Source organism: Brassica oleracea, chromosome C8 (assembly GCF_000695525.1).
Source record: "Brassica oleracea var. oleracea cultivar TO1000 chromosome C8, BOL, whole genome shotgun sequence".
NCBI lineage: Eukaryota > Viridiplantae > Streptophyta > Magnoliopsida > Brassicales > Brassicaceae > Brassica > Brassica oleracea.
Genome location: NC_027755.1, coordinates 36,044,731 through 36,063,110, shown reverse-complemented (window position 1 = coordinate 36,063,110; position 18,380 = coordinate 36,044,731). Strand labels below are relative to the sequence as shown.

At 31.0% G+C, this 18,380-nt stretch overlaps 4 protein-coding genes and 1 pseudogene across 4 annotated transcripts; 4 read left to right on the top strand and 1 right to left on the bottom strand.

The window, feature by feature from the left end:
• Window positions 1–2,068: 2,068 nt before the first annotated feature.
• Window positions 2,069–5,312, top strand: LOC106310637 (tyrosine decarboxylase 1-like). The gene is made up of 13 exons (XM_013747861.1): window positions 2,069–2,120; window positions 2,214–2,346; window positions 2,442–2,514; window positions 2,616–2,846; window positions 3,265–3,428; window positions 3,522–3,662; window positions 3,741–3,800; window positions 3,879–4,043; window positions 4,132–4,188; window positions 4,271–4,335; window positions 4,411–4,534; window positions 4,637–4,774; window positions 4,877–5,312. Coding segments are annotated over exons 1-13 (1,473 nt in total). The 5' UTR covers window positions 2,069–2,118; the 3' UTR covers window positions 4,997–5,312.
• A 360-nt stretch (window positions 5,313–5,672) lies between these two features.
• Window positions 5,673–8,592, top strand: LOC106312767 (NADH dehydrogenase [ubiquinone] 1 alpha subcomplex subunit 9, mitochondrial). Its single transcript, XM_013750404.1, has 12 exons — window positions 5,673–5,854; window positions 5,937–6,033; window positions 6,211–6,275; window positions 6,386–6,471; window positions 6,559–6,643; window positions 6,730–6,800; window positions 6,994–7,125; window positions 7,384–7,499; window positions 7,596–7,719; window positions 7,798–7,866; window positions 8,032–8,152; window positions 8,247–8,592. Exons 1-12 carry the CDS (start codon window positions 5,749–5,751, stop codon window positions 8,384–8,386), a joined length of 1,212 nt encoding a protein of 403 aa, XP_013605858.1. The 5' UTR covers window positions 5,673–5,748; the 3' UTR covers window positions 8,387–8,592.
• A 210-nt stretch (window positions 8,593–8,802) lies between these two features.
• Window positions 8,803–9,594, top strand: LOC106312768. The gene has a single exon (XM_013750405.1). It carries the CDS (start codon window positions 8,947–8,949, stop codon window positions 9,367–9,369), a length of 423 nt encoding a protein of 140 aa, XP_013605859.1. The 5' UTR covers window positions 8,803–8,946; the 3' UTR covers window positions 9,370–9,594.
• Window positions 9,595–10,378: 784 nt separating this feature from the next.
• Window positions 10,379–11,352, bottom strand: LOC106311325 (CRIB domain-containing protein RIC6-like). The gene is made up of 3 exons (XM_013748524.1): window positions 11,251–11,352; window positions 10,898–11,010; window positions 10,379–10,810 (listed from the first exon to the last, which is right to left on the bottom strand). The coding sequence occupies exons 1-3, from the start codon at window positions 11,318–11,320 to the stop codon at window positions 10,379–10,381; spliced, it is 615 nt and encodes a 204-aa protein (XP_013603978.1). The 5' UTR covers window positions 11,321–11,352.
• Window positions 11,353–16,997: 5,645 nt separating this feature from the next.
• LOC106312567 overlaps window positions 16,998–18,380 on the top strand; it is a 5,892-nt pseudogene continuing 4,509 nt past the window's right edge.

Below are 18,380 nucleotides of genomic sequence, written 5' to 3'. Positions count from 1 at the left end.
TTTTATGACTATCTTAAAACCAGATAAATAATTTGTGAGATTGAATTAAATTTTAAAAAGAAATTTTATGATGAGTCAATTTTTGTTTAAATGGTTATTTTGTTTATACGAAAAAATCAATAATAGATATTAAAATGTATTAAACTACATAAACCTGAATAAATAATTTAAGCAATGTGTGATTGAAAACTAAACTTATTATTATTGATTAATCTGAATCAAAGTACTACTTGATGGAATCAAAATTTGAGTGTTGAGTATAATTAAGTTCTAAAAAAAAAATTAAATTACTACATGTTTGTTTTTTTTATGCAAATTTAAATCACTAAATACTTTATTTTATCTCTTTATATCTAAAGCAACATATATCAAATTAGGCAGAATTTTAAAAATATATATATAGTCTAAGAAGAAAACGAAAAATGTAATTAGCAAGATTGTTCTTATTTTAGTCTAATTAGAAATAAGTACAATTGTGATTCAATTCAAAAAAATGATGAAACCCAGTATACCAAAAAATATGAACCAAACCAATAAAAATTCTTATTTAAGATTATTAAAAATAATATTTTGTTTACGTCTCATAGATATAAATTACAAAAAACTTAGAATTTTGAAAAATAAACATATTAACTAAATATTATGATTTTGTTATTTAGAAAAATGTATATGCATATCATTATAATATCATTTGAGAAATCATTTGAGAAATCATTTTCATGTATGTGGTACTCGTGTTAATTCTCATAATGAGTAATTAGATAGATACTCCTAATAAATTTTACAAATAGTTATAATTATTACCATTTATTTTTGGTTTCTTAATATTTATTTAAATTAATCTAATTACATATAAATTTTAATGAATTAAATTATTATAACTAATTTCAGTTATTACTATTTCCTTTGTGTTTCCTTTTTGCTCATAATATTTTTATTACAATTTGTTGGAAATAAAAGAATTATAAATATTTAAAATATAAAATATCTCAAAACATTTATAATGTTATTTTAAATTTTATTTGTGTTGCACGATCACATTAGTTAAAAAAATATAACTATATAAAATTTTATTAATGAATTAAATTTAAGTGCTAATTAAAATATGTGAAAAGTCTTATTTATTGTTTTACTTAATTTTTGGTATTGCACATATATTTTTGATATTTAAATATTTTATTTTAGGTTTCATAAGGGTTTTGGATTGAAAAAATAGTTTCTTTGGGGTTTTATATAATTTCTGATTATCATGTTTAATTTGGATTTGAATTACTAAATACTCAAAAAAAATCATATCAAAATTTTAAGGTCTTTAACAAGTTTCAAAAATAAAAACCACGGATCAAAAATTTAATTTAATTTAATTTGGTTATTAGTCAAATTTTAGTAAAAATTAAGTTAAATAATGAGTTCACATATATTTTATTCATGTTTAACAATAAATAAATAAATATATATATATATATATATATATATATTAAATATGCCTGTATATGTAAGTATGAAATCTTTAAAATTTTGGTTTATTTGGTTTAATTCGGTAAGGATATATTAAACTTACAATTTTCCTTTTGATTTAGCCCAACAAAATAACCCTCATCATTCAACCAAAATGCTTCATTGTGTTTAAACCGGAATAAATTCAGCAATTTGTAACCGTTTTTAAAAACTAAAATTTTGTAATCGTTTCTTGATACTACTTTATATTTTTGGTATGAAAAATGTGATTTCGCCTTTTTACTAGAAACTCAAACAATGTAAATAATCTCTCCCTATAAAAATTGAATTCAAGTGGCTGATTGCCTACTAGCCACTCTTTTTAGCACTTTACTTCAGTTCCAAACATTTTTACCTGAAATCTAACCATTGCACGTTGACACTTACACACTCATTTCAGATAGTTGATAACGACTTGGAGAGGGCTTTCGTACTATTTTATTACTTTTAGGCAAATCTTACGATTTTCTTCTTTATGAAAATAATCTAAATTTTTATAAAACATTTAAATTAAAAAGAAAAAAAAAACTCGCCTCTATAAATAAGAGATTTCTGCGCCTGCTGAAACCCAAACAATTCCGATCCTTTTGATAGAACGAATTCAAAGATACGCAAGAAAGAATGTAAGTTCTTGAAAACTGGGAAATCCCTTTTTGTCATGATTTTATACGATTCTTGTCGGAGTTTTTAATTGTTTTTATTTTATAATGTTACAGGGAAAATGGTAGTGGGAACGTGTTAAAGCCGATGGACTCTGAGCAACTGAGGGAGTATGGACATCGAATGGTTGATTTCATTGCTGATTATTACAAAACCATCGAAACTTTCCCTGTCCTTAGCCAAGTTCAGGTCACTTTCTTTTCCCTGTGAACATCCATTTGATGTGGGTTTTATTTTTTTTGGTTTAGTCACACAATGTTGATATTTACTTATCTCTGATACAGCCTGGTTATCTTCACAACCTTTTGCCTGATTCAGCACCTGACCAACCTGAAACGGTGGAACAAGTTCTTGATGGTGAATTAACTGAATACCCACTTCCAGTTTTTTGAACCATTTCTGATACTTTGTTTTTTGGTTGAGCATAGATAATCTGATGTGAGTTTTGTATTTGGCAGATGTTAAGACGAAGATATTGCCTGGAATAACGCATTGGCAAAGCCCCACCTTCTATGCTTATTACCCTTCTAACAGCAGCGTTGCAGGGTTCTTGGGTGAGATGTTGAGTGCTGGTCTTGGAATTGTTGGTTTTAGTTGGGTCACTTCTCCAGCAGCCACTGAGCTCGAAATGATTGTTCTTGATTGGCTTGCAAAACTGCTCAACCTGCCCGAGCAGTTTCTCTCCAAAGGTTATATAACTATCAACACATAAAACCTTGTCATAAAAAAACTTCTTTTTTTTGGTAAAAACATAAACTTTTGGTAAAAAAACATAAATAAACCTTGTCACAAAAAAACTTTTGCTTAATGCAGACCTAGCTAAGTATGATATGAACCAAAAAACTTACTTCCATTTTAACCTTATCTATCTTAGAGATTAAGTTAATTTTGGGGAGTTGTTTTTTGATTAATCATATGAAATCTTTTTATAGGTAATACAGCTTAATAGAAAAACGAAAACACTTGAAGCAAATAATAAAAAAACTAATAAGTAATAACTAAATAGAAAATCACCAAAACTCTTAATGTAAAAAAACATAATCAACTTTAATCTATACTATAACCGTAGTCATATATCAAAAGTGTTGGGTTAATTTGTTATTGTAGGAAATGGAGGTGGGGTGATCCAAGGGTCAGCTAGTGAAGCTATTCTTGTTGTTATGATTGGTGCTCGCGAGAAGGTCTTAAGACGCGTTGGTAAGAACGCGCTTGGGAAGCTCGTTGTCTACTCCTCTGACCAGACACATTCAGCTCTACAGAAAGCTTGCCAGGTGAATATTTTGTATATTTTTATCCAAGAAAGAAAGTTCTCTTTTGTTAAAAGAATCTAAATATGTTTTCTGCTGGTTTTTTATTCTTGACAGATAGCTGGAATCCATCCAGAGAATTGCAGGGTGCTGAAGGCAGATTCCTCTACAAATTACGCTTTGCGTCCAGAATTGCTTCAAGAAGCCGTTTCTAAGGATATTGAAGCTGGATTGATTCCATTCTTCTTATGTGGCAATGTAAGCACTAGCTAACCTGTAACTTATTTTCCCTCTTGAAGCATGTTCTCTCAAAAATATTCGTTTATTTATTTGCAGGTTGGGACCACTTCTTCAACAGCAGTTGATCCATTAGCTGCACTAGGAAATATCGCAAAGGTTATTTATTTACATTCCCAACAAAGCTTAACTTAACAGCAGAGAAGCTGATGTTAATTCTCTTGACTGCATTCTCAGAGAAATGAGATATGGTTTCACGTGGACGCAGCGTACGCTGGAAGTGCGTGTATATGTCCAGAGTATAGACAGTACATTGACGGAGTAGAAACTGCAGACTCTTTTAACATGAATGCTCACAAATGGTTCCTCACTAATTTTGATTGTTCCCTACTTTGGGTCAAGGTACATAGATATGCCCTTTTTATTTAGTCACACTTTCTCCTTTCTAGTATTGAAAAAAAATAAACATGTTAATATGTTGATAAAACAGGATCAGTATGTGCTCACTGAAGCTCTGTCAACAAATCCAGAATTTCTCAAAAACAAGGTAGGAATGATTTTTATTTCTTAATTCAAATCTTATCATATACACTAGTCACATTATCCACTTTTTTTTTTGCTTTTGGCAGGCCTCTCAGGCAAACTTGGTTGTTGATTACAAAGATTGGCAGATCCCTCTCGGACGAAGATTCAGGTTATTTAAATTTCTTCAGGAACATCTGCATATATACAATATACTAAGATTGTGTTCGTGTTTGTATTTAAACAGATCATTGAAATTATGGATGGTTTTAAGGCTCTATGGAGCTGAGACCTTGAAGAGCTATATAAGAAACCATATCAAACTCGCTAAAGATCTCGAACAACTTGTCTCTCAAGATCCTAATTTTGAGGTAAAGTGTAAAAAATAATGCTCAAAAACATTCTGGAAAAAGATTCTTTGACAAGAGATATATATATATATATATGACGTTTTATTATTTTTCTTTTTGCAGGTTGTGACTCCTCGGATATTTTCCCTCGTCTGTTTCCGTATCTTACCTGTGGATAACGATGAAAAGGAGTGTAATGACAGAAACAGAAACCTCCTAGACGCAGTGAACTCTTCTGGGAAACTGTTCCTTTCTCACACTGTAAGTACCACTGACATCTCTCTCTCTCTTGTTCTTCTTGTTGGATAATGTTGTTAAACTAAGATATATATATATATATGTATTGATTTGCTTGGGAAACAGGCTTTGTCGGGAAAAATCGTACTACGTTGCGCCATAGGAGCGCCACTGACGGAGGAGAGGCACGTGAAGGAGACATGGAAGGTTATCCAGGAAGAAGCTTCACGCTTGCTTGGCAAGTAAATAAGAAGAAAAAAACTTTTATGATAAAACCTTATGTTTTTGCCAACAAACCTAACTCATGGTTTGGTTTGGTTTAATTTGATAATATATAAAATAAAATAAACATACCGATGCTAGACAACTTGGAGTTGTGAACTTCGGTTTGATTTCGGCAAAGGTACTCTTGTGTGATTGTGTGCTTTTCTTTTACCAATTGTGTGTATTTTATCTCTTTTTCCAGTTGTGTATGTGGTTTTGTTGTGGTTAACTATGTGTAACCAATGACAACAAGCATATTGTAAGGCTGTAAGCATATATATAAAGAAATCTATTAATCTTTACTGTTGTACAAAAAAGCTTAGACAAAGGAAAAAAAAGAAAAGTATACTGTACTATTGTAACTCAAACGTGCAAGTTAGGTGAATATTGTTTTTTGCTATTGCTATCTCACAAATCAATCCTATCTTTTATCCGATTTCAATTGTAAAAGTTTTTTTAATATGATTAATGGAGAAAATGATATTTTGGATAATTATTTAAGATTGGGTTTGATATATTTTTTAGTTTTTCGTATATCCATTCGGTTTTGAATTTGGTTCAAGTAAAACCCAAAACCTAAATAGTGTACGCAAAACATGGGCTTTAGTACATTTAAGTGACCAAAATCTTGTGTTTGGGCCGAGCCCATGTACCTGTACCCTCGCGGCAGCAAATCTCTCTCTCTCTCTCTCTCTCTCGGTCTCTCATTCATCTGTGTTTGTCGCTTCTCGAGGATGCAGGCAGTTTCCAGGAGACTAGTCCAACGGCCCCTCGGCGGAGGAGCTTCGATCTATTCTTCGTCTTCTATCAGATCGCTCTATGGAGTCCCCGATCACCACCGTTAAGTTTTCTGCCATTTGATTTTAATCCCATTCGCATTTTTCTAGGTTGCTTAATGAGATATATAGGTTTTGTGCTTCAGTGAATGGAGCTGATAACCGTCGATACTCGTCCTCCCTTGCTACAAAGGGCGTGGGACACCTCGCTCGCAAGGGTACTGGTGGCAGATCTTCCGTCAGGTATCTCATTTCTCTCTTATAGCGGTTTCGAATCCTGAAGAACCTTTGTGTGGTTTTGAGCTCTTAAAGACTGCTTTTCATTGATTTAGCTGACTTTATAGAGAAATGTATCATCTCTTAGGGGTTTTGCAGCAGCTTTAGTATAATGAGATCTTGATTCCTCCTTTGCTTTGGCAGTGGCATTGTAGCTACGGTGTTTGGAGCCACTGGGTTTCTTGGTCGTTATCTTGTGCAGCAGCTTGGTGAGTTTGGTTTAACATTCATATTACCCACCCGGGTAATTCAGTCTTGTTCTTCCTCTACATTTTTTTTTGGGTTTGTAATTATTTGCAAATGAATCTTTTTTTTTCAGCTAAAATGGGATCACAAGTGCTAGTTCCTTTCCGAGGCTCAGAGGACAATCCTCGACATCTCAAGTTGATGGGAGATTTAGGACAGGTAATGTTTTTTCTTCTTTGTTTAACACATTGCTTTTAAGGTTATGTCACAAACACACTTTTGATGTGTGTTGACTGTATATACCAGGTAGTACCGATGAAATTTGATCCAAGAGATGAAGACTCGATTAAGGCCGTCATGGCAAAGGCTAATGTCGTTATCAATCTAATTGGTACTTATTTTTTTCTATATTATTAGATCTTTTAATAAGCAACACTGTTCTTTTAATTTGTGGATGATATATCTTCGAATCCTCAGGAAGAGAGTACGAGACCAGAAATTTCAGTTTCGAAGAGGTGAATCATCACATGGCCGAGAAACTTGCATTGGTATGTGTTTGCATCCTGATAGACCATCTCCGGAAACTCTGGTGAAGATGTTTCCATTTTTTAACTCATGATATTGTTGTGCGCTTCTGAAATGAGCTAAACATTTTTAACCTTCAGGATGATACGATCTGCAGTGTCATGCTCTTTTGTTTATGTCTAATTATGGTGGGGCTTGGTGGATTTGTTGTTTCAGGTGGCCAAAGAACATGGTGGGATAATGAGGTTTATTCAAGTTTCTTGTCTTGGAGCTTCTTTGTCATCTCCTTCAAGAATGCAGAGGGCAAAGGCTGCTGCTGAGGAAGCTGTCTTGAACGCGCTGCCTGAGGTAAACTTATTCCAAATTTTGGCACACGGTACTCTCATCTGTAATCACCACTGTAATATTTTTGTTCATTATTGTCATGATCCTACTTATTTTCAGATATAAGGTAGATCCTTTAGATTTTTTTTCTTGTGTTGGACTGGAAAAACAGTATATGATGTTATTATTGAACTCTAAAATCGTACCTGGGATGGCTTGCATATGCATTTTTTCATCAGACTTCTGCTTCTAGTCAGTTCCTGATGTATATTTTTTTACTAGGCGACAGTGATGAGACCTGCGACCATGATTGGTACAGAGGACAGAATCTTGAACCCCTGGGCAATGTTCGTTAAAAAATATGGTTTCCTCCCGCTCATAGGTGGTGGGACCAACAAGTATGTCCTAAACCTTTGTCTAATTCTTTTCACCAGTTCATAGCAATTTACGGTGACCATGATCAATTTCTTTCCCTAACCATAACTTAATTGCAGATTCCAGCCCGTATATGTGGTTGATGTTGCTGCTGCAATCGTTGCAGCTCTAAAGGATGATGGCTCCAGCATGGGGAAAACCTATGAATTGGGTGGTCCAGATGTCTTTACCCCTCACGATTTGGTATAATCATAGAGTCCTTTATTCTCTCTATCACTGCATTAGCTCAATGGGCTTGATTTTCAAGTTTTTTCCTTGCAGGCAGAGATCATGTTTGATATGATTCGTGAATGGCCTCGATATGTGAAGCTTCCGTTTCCAATTGCTAAGGTAACAGATCAAATCATTCACCGGTTTTTGGTAGATACTCCAATGATTTTTTAGGTGCTACTTTGTCATTCAAAGCGTATGTGAAGCTAATTAGAACTGTAGAAGCCTAGATTGTTAGGGATTATTTGTTTTGTTTTTTTTTACTAATTTGATATATGTCACAAGGCAATGGCGGGTCCTCGGGATTTCATGGTGAACAAAGTCCCGTTCCCTCTACCCTCTCCCCAGATATTCAATCTGGATCAAATCAATGCCCTTACAACCGATACACTTGTATCTGACAAGGGTTAGTCATTTCTTCACAGAAGTGAAATGAGTTCTCATTGCGTGAGCTGTTTTTGAGCCTCACTCCTTTGTTTTTGGACGATGGCTATTTTCAGCCTTGACGTTTCAGGATTTGGACCTTGTCCCTCATAAATTGAAGGGGTATCCAGTCGAGTTTCTTATCCAATATCGCAAGGGTGGTCCTAACTTCGGTTCCACTGTCAGTGAAAAGATACCAACAGACTTCTACAATTGATGTTGCTTCTGCTCAAAGGTCGTTTTCCTGGACTATTTTTTTCTCTCATGCAAGTGCCACAATGAAATTGCGGAAACTAGATTTGATATTTTGATGCGTTTCATTTACTTCTGTCAATAATAAAACGTTCTCCTCTTTGTTGTGTTCTGGAAGAAAGTATAACCCACCAACATGATCATAAGTTAAGAGAGGGAATGTTATCTGTCTTGATGGGGCCATTTGGTCCCCAGTTTCTGGTTCGTTTCAAACTTCATGAGCTACTTTGCTCTTGAAGCCATTTGTTTTCGTATTTGCATTTCATATAGCTCAGAGTTGTATGTTTTTCTTGCGCTAAAACGTTTAAACGTGTGCAATAAATAAGTACACCCTTGAAGGGTATTTCTACTCCTTATCTGCGGATTATAAAACAATATTTTGTTTTAGGGTGGGTAATGAATCTAGCTATATGCAAATCGTAGAATATAGCACTTTGCTTCTAATTGTAGAATAAAAGTAAAGAACTTTGGGAAACCCCAAGAACCAAGCAAAGCATATAGAGCTAATATCATGCTCCCGAAGGAATGGGACAGACTCATTTTTTGATTTATCCAACAAAAAAAATGGAAGATGGAGAAGATGATTATCCAGGGCCTGAATCAGGCATTGGCGGAATCAACTTGAACGGGAGAAATGTCGGGGCAGTGATGGTGGCACCTAGGGATGTAGACATAGCAAGTCAGAGTGGTTGCAGGATCAACATATACGTGAACAGTAACGTTCAGGGGACTTGTGGTTCGGCTCTGTTGAGTAGCAAGGTTAAGCTAAGGGATCCTGGTGTTCATCTCCATATCGAAGACCTTAAAATGAACCGAGACGACGGATCTAGACAGGAGGAGATGAGGTTGATTAAGATTGGGTTATGTTTGGTTTGTCTCTTTAACGTCTTTCTAGGATTCATTCTCTTGCTCTCCTATTGGCTCCGGAACAATGCTGATTCCACATGAATTTCGCGAAGGCTTGCAGTAGTGCTATATATGAGAATCATCATCAAAAGCTGTAGGTTCAATTTCAATCGATGCATTTATCCTCGTTGAATCTTTCATCGTCATGTCCATTTATTTCCAAAGCATTCATATTTATTATGTATGTTGAATCATTAACCATAATGTATTTTAATCGAGAGTTGTATTTTTGTTTTCCCTACATTTCAACTGATAGATATCCATAAAGTTATCGGCAACATTGAAAGATTTCCATTCAGCAATAACTATATTTTGTGTTTGGTTAAAGTTGTAACACTTCCAAAATTTTCGTAACATATTATTTTCCTACTTAATTAAAGTATCAAAATACTGTTCAATATGATAAACAAAACATTGGATAAACTTAAGAATGAGAGTTATTTATTGATTTATCCGATGATCGAAATAATAACTCGATCACCGATCAACCATAATTTGGTTTGGATTAGCAAAAAAAAAACATATCTAAAATTTGTTATAAGAGATAAATAAATTACGGTTTTTTTTTAAAACAGAAATCGATAGTATATAAACTGAATCAAACCAAATTAGATATGGTTTTAATATTGTAGTAATTTTAATAAATTGGAAAACAAAAAAAAAACGGAAAAAAAACGAACCGAAATCTAGATTGATTAGGCCTAGATAGTAGTCTCTAGTTCAGACCCTTCCAACCTCCTCAGAGTACTTGCATTGAAAGAAGAGGTGATTTCTTATTTCCATTGGATTATCGTAGAACACACAAGAGCTGGACAATCAATGTTTGCTTATCTCACTTGCACCACACTCTTTTCTAAGTACGGAATTGGTTCCTCTTATCCAAAGATTGATAGATGGTAGTTTTGGATGATGTACAAAAGATATTCTTAAGTAAATAACGATAATATATAATAGTGCAAAAACGAAGACTAAACTGATATTGGTATGTTCAGTGAAAAATCATTGAGCAATATACAAGCATGAAAAACTCTCAGTCTTCTGGCACTCCTTTTCAAAAATCATCTCTGCTGTCGAATTGAGGCATAGATCTCACAGAACCAGTCTCAGACATATAATCTGACATGTTATCCACGTCAGATCTTCTAATCGATCTAGTTGATCCTCCAGTTTCTTTCGTCTTCTTTTTCCTCCTCGACTTCTTCGGAACTTCATGCGTCGAAGAAAGATTGTTTAGTTCGGACATTTCCTTTGGTCTTCTCGACGATGATGTTGTTATTTTTTTAGAAGATCGGCGTTTAGTTTTATCTGATGATATTTCTTTTGTCGGAGAACCTTTCTCGGACGCCGCTTTCCTCGTAGATTTTGGTAGTTTTGGTAAATCTCTGGTCCGACCGCCACATTCCGACATACATTTCACGGAGGAATCATCTTCTCCGCCTCCTTGTCCAGATTCTAACCCGCCTCCAGTTTTGAACTCGTTCATCTTTCAAATATGAAAATATAGACCACATTAAAACCAAATATATAAATTAATCCTAGCTAGGCATGCATGCATAAGGTAAATACGTACCCAGCTTGGTGCGGAGGCAGGAGTAGCGGACGGTCCATCCCAACCAATATGGGCTACATGCTTTACTTCTGTTGGATTCCCTATCTCTATCTCTTCTTCTTCTTTTCCACTTTCTGCCATAGTTTTAACCAACACCCAAACAAAAATGAAGTGTTAACTGGCTTATTCAACACAAATATCATCACAGTGCATGCAAACTTTCTACGTGATATATAGTTTATACAATATTGACCATATATAGTATTTCAAAACTGAATTCGTGTTTTTATATAGCTATAAGGGATCAAATGGACTAATCATAGTCTCTTATTCAACAACAAATAAACTTTAAGAGAGAGGAGGAGCTTGATTACCAAATACTTGAGAAATGTATCGGAGGCCTTTCAGGAGGCTTTTCATGGAGCTTGACATTGTAAGTTGCATAGAACTCTAATTCAGGTCTTTTCTTTTGTTTAAATAAAAATAAAAAATAGGAGAAAATTTTTGCTAGTAATGGAAAGAGAGATTGTAAAAATTAAAAAAGAGATCGATCAAAGAAAATTTGTTGCATGCAAGAACAAGGATTTTACTATTTCCCTTTTTTCAAAAAAAGAAAGGATTTTACCATCGCAAAATGCTGGTTTTTGGAAAACTCGTATTTTCAGAAATAACAAGTTGGCGGCTATCAAACTTGAATACTATGGTAGATAATTTTTTTGAAGAAAGTATGTTTCATGTATTTCTCAAGACTCCAAAAGAGATCTTGGAGACAAATAAGAATGCATCTCAAAAAGTGATAGGTTTATTTTAGCGGCTTCTCCTGTAACAAAAGAACGGAATACTGAAAACAAAACAATAAATGGTTTGATAAAAAAAAGTAGATTCACCTAAAATCGTCGATTTTCTCAAAGGAACAAAGGTTCATCAAACGAAGAAATGAAGAGAAAAGAAAAATCAAAGGAAACAAAAGAAAATGATCGTTTGAAGAATGGTGGAGAGAGTATAGAGGTGATACGGTAAAACGAGTGGAAAACGTTCGTCTTGAACGAAGATTCCCGTTAATCTGATGGTTTAGATCTTTTGAACTTATTACTTTCAGAACTAATCAAATTTAGAATTCGTTATTTAAAGATATTTTAACATTTTTGATGTAAATGGAAATCAAAAGCGTGTTCTAAAAAATAATAACGATGCAGATTTTAATCATTTTGAAAGTGGTTCGCTTCTTACGAGACTATGAAACATGAAACCCTTGCAGTTTCGGAATAGTGAAACTATTAAAGGTAGCGATATATTCAATAATAGACTGAATCATTTTTTTTATTTTTAGGATAAATTTGTGAAATGACTAAGTTTTGAAAAGAAATTAAGCGCAGATCACTAATTTTGACATAATGTATTATCTAACAATTGTGTTTCATTTCCACCGGTTTTACCGTTGATTCATACAAGTCGGTGGCCTAAAGACGTAGAGATGACGTTGACAAAATCCAAGTGTGGCCAATAATTAATGCAAACTGTTACCAACAAAAGAAAGATAATACATTCACATCACATATATAATAACCACAAACATTTCAATAATTCTACTTTATATCACCAAAATAATATAGAAAATTAATTATACATCAACCCTTAAATCTAGATACTAAAACTTATCTCAATCTGAAACTAATCTCTAAATACTAAACTTTCAACCATAATCACTAAACCCTAAATCCAAATATAAACCATAAACTCAAATATAAACCTAAATCCAACTCCAACTTTTAAATACTAAACCCTAAATGGTTATAACTAAACCTAAACTCAAATGTAAGCTATATTATATATTTATAATTTTAAAATAAAATTAAAATCTGAAAAATATATATAATATTTTGTGATATTAAACTATACTATATAAAAATAGAAAATATCATATTAAACTCTAAACCCAACCCCTAATTACTAACCTCTAAACCCTAGCCACTAAATCATAAACTCAAATCTAAGCTTTAATATATATTTAAAAGAAAATCAAAATCTGAAATATATAATTTTTATAATATTTTCAAGTATTATACATACGTAGTATAGACATTTTATAAAATAGTATACAAATGTCTATTCTATTTATATTAGTTGAGCATCATATGTAAAATAGTACGAGAAGAAATAAAAGTACCTGTCGATAAAAAAGACGTTCTTGAACTAGACACGACCCTAACATTGTCAAACATTTGAATGAAACTAATTTTATATTACGAGCAATCATACAAAAGGGCATAGAAGAGAAATATCAAATTTGAAGACATGACATATAAACCCTAAACTTTAGTTTGAGAAGGAAATTACTAAACCCTAAACCTAAATCACTAAACCCTAAACCCAAATACAAACCCTAAACACTAAACTCTACTCACCCACTTAAATACTAAAACCCTATACAAACCCCTAGTTACTAAATCTAAACCCAAATAACTAAAGTATACACCCAAACAAAATCTATATAATATGTTGTCAATTTTGTCAATATACACGACATAATATGGAACATCTATAAATAGTATAGAAGTACTGGTCCACTCCATTTACATTTGCCAAATGACCAAGTTTGAGAACGAAATTTACTAAATCCTAAATCCAAATATATACCAAAAACCCTAAACTATAAACTCAAATTTCAAAATCTAATACAAACCTCAACTTCACCACCATTCCTCTAAATAATAGAATTTAGATTTTTAAACTAGAATTGGTAATAATGAATATTCCAAATAATCAAATTTGTTCAACATTAAAAAAAATGAATTTCATATTACAATCAATCACACAAAGTGAAAATAACTATCGAATTTGAAAACATGGCAGGTTATTACATTTTAAGGAATAGTATAGTATTTCGTCTCAAATAGTATAGTATCCTTACACAAATAGCTACCCTAAAGAATATATATATATAAAATACTAATCATTTCACCGAATATAGTATAGACAGAGAGGTCATCTTCTTCAGTTCTTCTTTCTTAGACATGCTGATACACATTCATTTGGCTCACTCTTATTATTCGTTACCACCATATAGAAATCGTTTCCATTTCCTCTCTTTTTTTGACACAACGACACTTTACAGATTCGTCGTCGTTATTCTTCTCCAGTGGATATTTATCATGGATCTAACTCTGATGCGATAATCTCAATCTCATTTGCAAGATTTAAAAACGAATACAATATGAAAACAAAAGCATGATTGTGAAAATCAGTGAGTTAAGAGAAAGAGGAAAAAACGAAAGAGTTGGTGTGTATTCTCACTGTCTACGCCTTTATCGTTGCCTCTTTTTTACCACAATTGATTGTTCTTCTCGTGAAAAGAAATCAATTCAAGAAAAAATCTAGGAAGAAGAATTTCACCTTCTGTAAAGTTACCAGAATAAAGCACATGTGAGAGAATGTGTGATTTTTGAAGGACTACGCGTTACTTTTGAGTATTATTATTATTATTATTATTATTATTAACTTTTCTTTATTTTTTTCTTGCAGGTTTCAACCGGTTGTATGTGAGGGTAATATGACAATTTTATGTATAAAAGGCAGAGTGTATAGGTGATATAGGGTTTTTGGTTACCCATTGAATTATAATTTGTTTGATGTTTGTACAGCCCAATTTTTCTTTTAACCAACACCAAAGCCAAAAATTAAATAATATATCTCTATAATATTATTTGAGAAGTCAGTTTCTTATGTGTCGCACTTACGTTAACTCTCACGACGGTTGATTACATTGATACCCTTAATGAATTAAAAATATTACATTTAAATACTATTATTGAATTTTTTTATTTACTTTCATGTTTAAAATTTTCCAAATAACATATATAATAAAAAGGAAACATTTATAAAATTAAAAAAAAAAAAATTTAAAACGAAAAAAAAATATATATATATATATATATAATATGATTTCATTAAAAAGGAAAATTCACAAAATAGAAATATTCCATATAAAAATAGGTTTAAATAACATAAAATATACTTTTGAAGTAATAAAATATTTCTTTATATCTATATTTTGTTAGATGAAAATATATATATTTGCATGTAATGTGATTTCATAAAACAACATTCACATACATAATCTTGATATTAATATTTATTTTAAACCATAATTTTAAACAATACAAAAAATATATATTTTCAAAGTAATAGAAATACTTTTTGTATATCTATCTATTTTCTTAAATGATTACATAAAATAATTAAGTAAAATAAACTTATATATGTTTAATTGACTAAAATAGTTTATAATTAGCATTATTGAAATATTTAATTTATTTTTCATATATTTAGTTGACAATAATATCATTCAATTACAATAAAAAAATCTATAAATTATATTTTACTTATATAATATGATTTTTAAAATACAATCACACAATTTTTGATCAAATAATTAAAAAATATTTTAAAATAATATAACACTATATGCTTTAACGAGGTAGATGTATTATATTTTTAATCATTAGTAAAAATTTGTTTTTCATAATATTAAATTTGGTTTTAAATTTTATGTTTTTATGTTTCTGGAACTTAATATGATATAATTACAATACAAAAGCAAATCTAAATTCTCATTTTTTAAATTATTTAAAATAAATTTGAGTTTACCATTTAATAAATGTAAGGCATAAAATTAATTAGAATTTATAAAATATTTTAATTATTGTAAATATTGATATATGTTAATGAGCTTCCAAAATTGTGTTAGTTACTTATATATGTAAATTCATATTGATCATCACTTTATTTTTTGATATTTCATTTTAAAAAAAAGTAAACATATAATTTGATAAATATTATGAAACTACATGCACATTTAAACGATAAATAAAATTAATTTAATTTTACATAATTATAATAAAAATAATAATTATATTTCAGTTTGAATTTGAAAGAATATATGTAACTCAATATACTCACAACATGAGTGACTCGACTACTCCAACTTATATCTAAAATCATAAATTTAACTACAATAAGAATATTAAATTTTATAATAATAATTTATTTTATAAATGTAAATTACAAGATGACTCAAAACATATTAAAAAGTAAAAATAAAATATTTACCAACTGTTATAATTTATTTCTTTTGTAAAATTTATATATATGCATGAGACTGTAGAATATTATCGTTATATTAATTTACGTATATTACAGTTTACATATATTAAGTTACATATATTATAGTTTATTTTATATTTCATTCTAAGCATAATATATTTTAAGTTATACATAATTTTTCTTAAATATATTTATATATCTTTACGTAAATTAAAAGCAGATGCAATCTAATATACTTAAAATAATTACAAATAAGAAAAATAATCATAATTTTAATATATTTAAAATAAAAATATTATAATTGAATTCAGAGAAATAGATGTAATCTAAGATATCCAAATGATAACTAAATCGACTATAAGAATAACAAAACCCACTAGATATAACATATATAAAATCATATGTCTAATTAAAGTAATATAATATTATTAATATAAATTATGCATACAAATTATAAATTAATTTAAAATTTAAAATAAATAACAATCTATTATTATAGTATATTTATTTTATAAATATTTATATCACTGCATGATCGCGGAAAAATCACCTAGTTATATTATATTGGTATTGTATTTTTGTTATGTTCACATCCAACTTCTACTTCCTCATCCCAGTCATTTTCCGTTCCTTCCACCCAATCCATTAACTGTTTTTACTCGGTTTGATCCTTCTTATATATGTTTCTTCTGGTTCCACCATTATTATTGAAACTCGTAGCACGCTATACACACAAATATCGAAATAATTTAAATACTCAAGTCCAGCATAGGACCAAAACAACCGTTTCACAGAAATGAATAGAGGTATGTCTGAACAGACGAGACCGGATAACCTTCGAGCTGAGCCTCAAAACACTGACTGACAGTGAATAGGCTGCCAAGTGGCAAACCAAGAGTAAAACGTGTTGGCTTGAGATGAAAGATTAATACTAAGATGGTGACTCACCATAGCCTACGGGACCATCTTTTAAACTGGCCTTTGCACTTACTTGAACTCAAATACCTTTAACTCTTTTCAATTCTCTTGAAAACCATTTGAAGCAAAATGGATTTGCCGCACGTTTGGTTATGGACGATGCTACTCGCCTTTGTGCTAACGTGGATGATTTTTCACTTCAACAACCAAAGGAAAAAGAAGTCGATGTTGAAGTTGGCCGAGGCGGCCACAGAGGAGATAAGAGAAGGTGTTGCTGACATCATCATCGTCGGAGCTGGTGTTGGTGGCTCAGCTCTCGCCTATGCTCTTGCTAAAGTATACATGATTTTACGTCCATATATTGCATTTGTGTCGCACTTATATTTCTATTTACGAAAACACAAGAAAACTATAATTTTCCATATTACATATATATATTTATTTTTTTATAATTTTCTTTCTTTTTTTCTATGTTATTGTGCATAGTTTTTTTTCAGTGATCTACTTCCAATATAATATTTTATTTGGTCCTACTTTTTTTGGATCATAGGATGGGCGTCGAGTGCATGTGATTGAGAGGGATATGAGGGAACCAGAGAGAATTATGGGTGAGGTTATGCAGCCAGGAGGACGCTTCATGCTTGCAAAGCTTGGCCTTCAAGGTCTCTCTCTTTTTCTTTACATAAATGAATTTTTTTTTGCTTAAATTTGGAACAGAAATGAATCAAGAAACATAAATGATGGGTGAGGTTACAGAAATGAACTTATCAAAAAATAATTACATAAATGAATCAAGAAACACGTCCGACATAAAGTTCAATTAGAAAAAGAAAAAAAAAACACGTACGACATTTGTATGAACTTGGAGACTGCAGCTCATAGCAAAACCAGTATGCTATTGGTTCCACAACAACAATTTTATGCAAGGTTGTTACGTGTACATATATACCGGGTAGAAGTTATATAAAATAATAATTGAATTAATAAATGATACTGGTTTTATATAAAATCTATTTAATAATATATATATATATATATATATTAATACTATAAAACAATAGCTAATTTATTTTTCACAAAATTATGTATTCGAAATTTTTATTTTTATTTATATTATTTGAACTTTTAGTGCAAGATATAGACCTAAATAATAATAATATTTATAAACTTTACATTAAATTTTAGCCCTATTAGTATAGAAACAATAATTAATATTATATATATATATATTATAGAAGTGATGTCTTTAGAAAATGTTCATTTTATCTAAATTAGTTTTTTTCAACTTTCAATTTAGAAAAACGTTCATGTTAATTCATAGTTTATAGTATATTTTTTTTGTCACAAACATAGTTTATAGTATTATTTTCCAAAATCATGTACCTCTCGTTCTTAAAATTATCTAACAAAAAAATACATTTATTTTAAAAAAAATTCTCTAAAGGTTCATGTTTTTGGAAAACGCTACTACAAAGTTATGGGA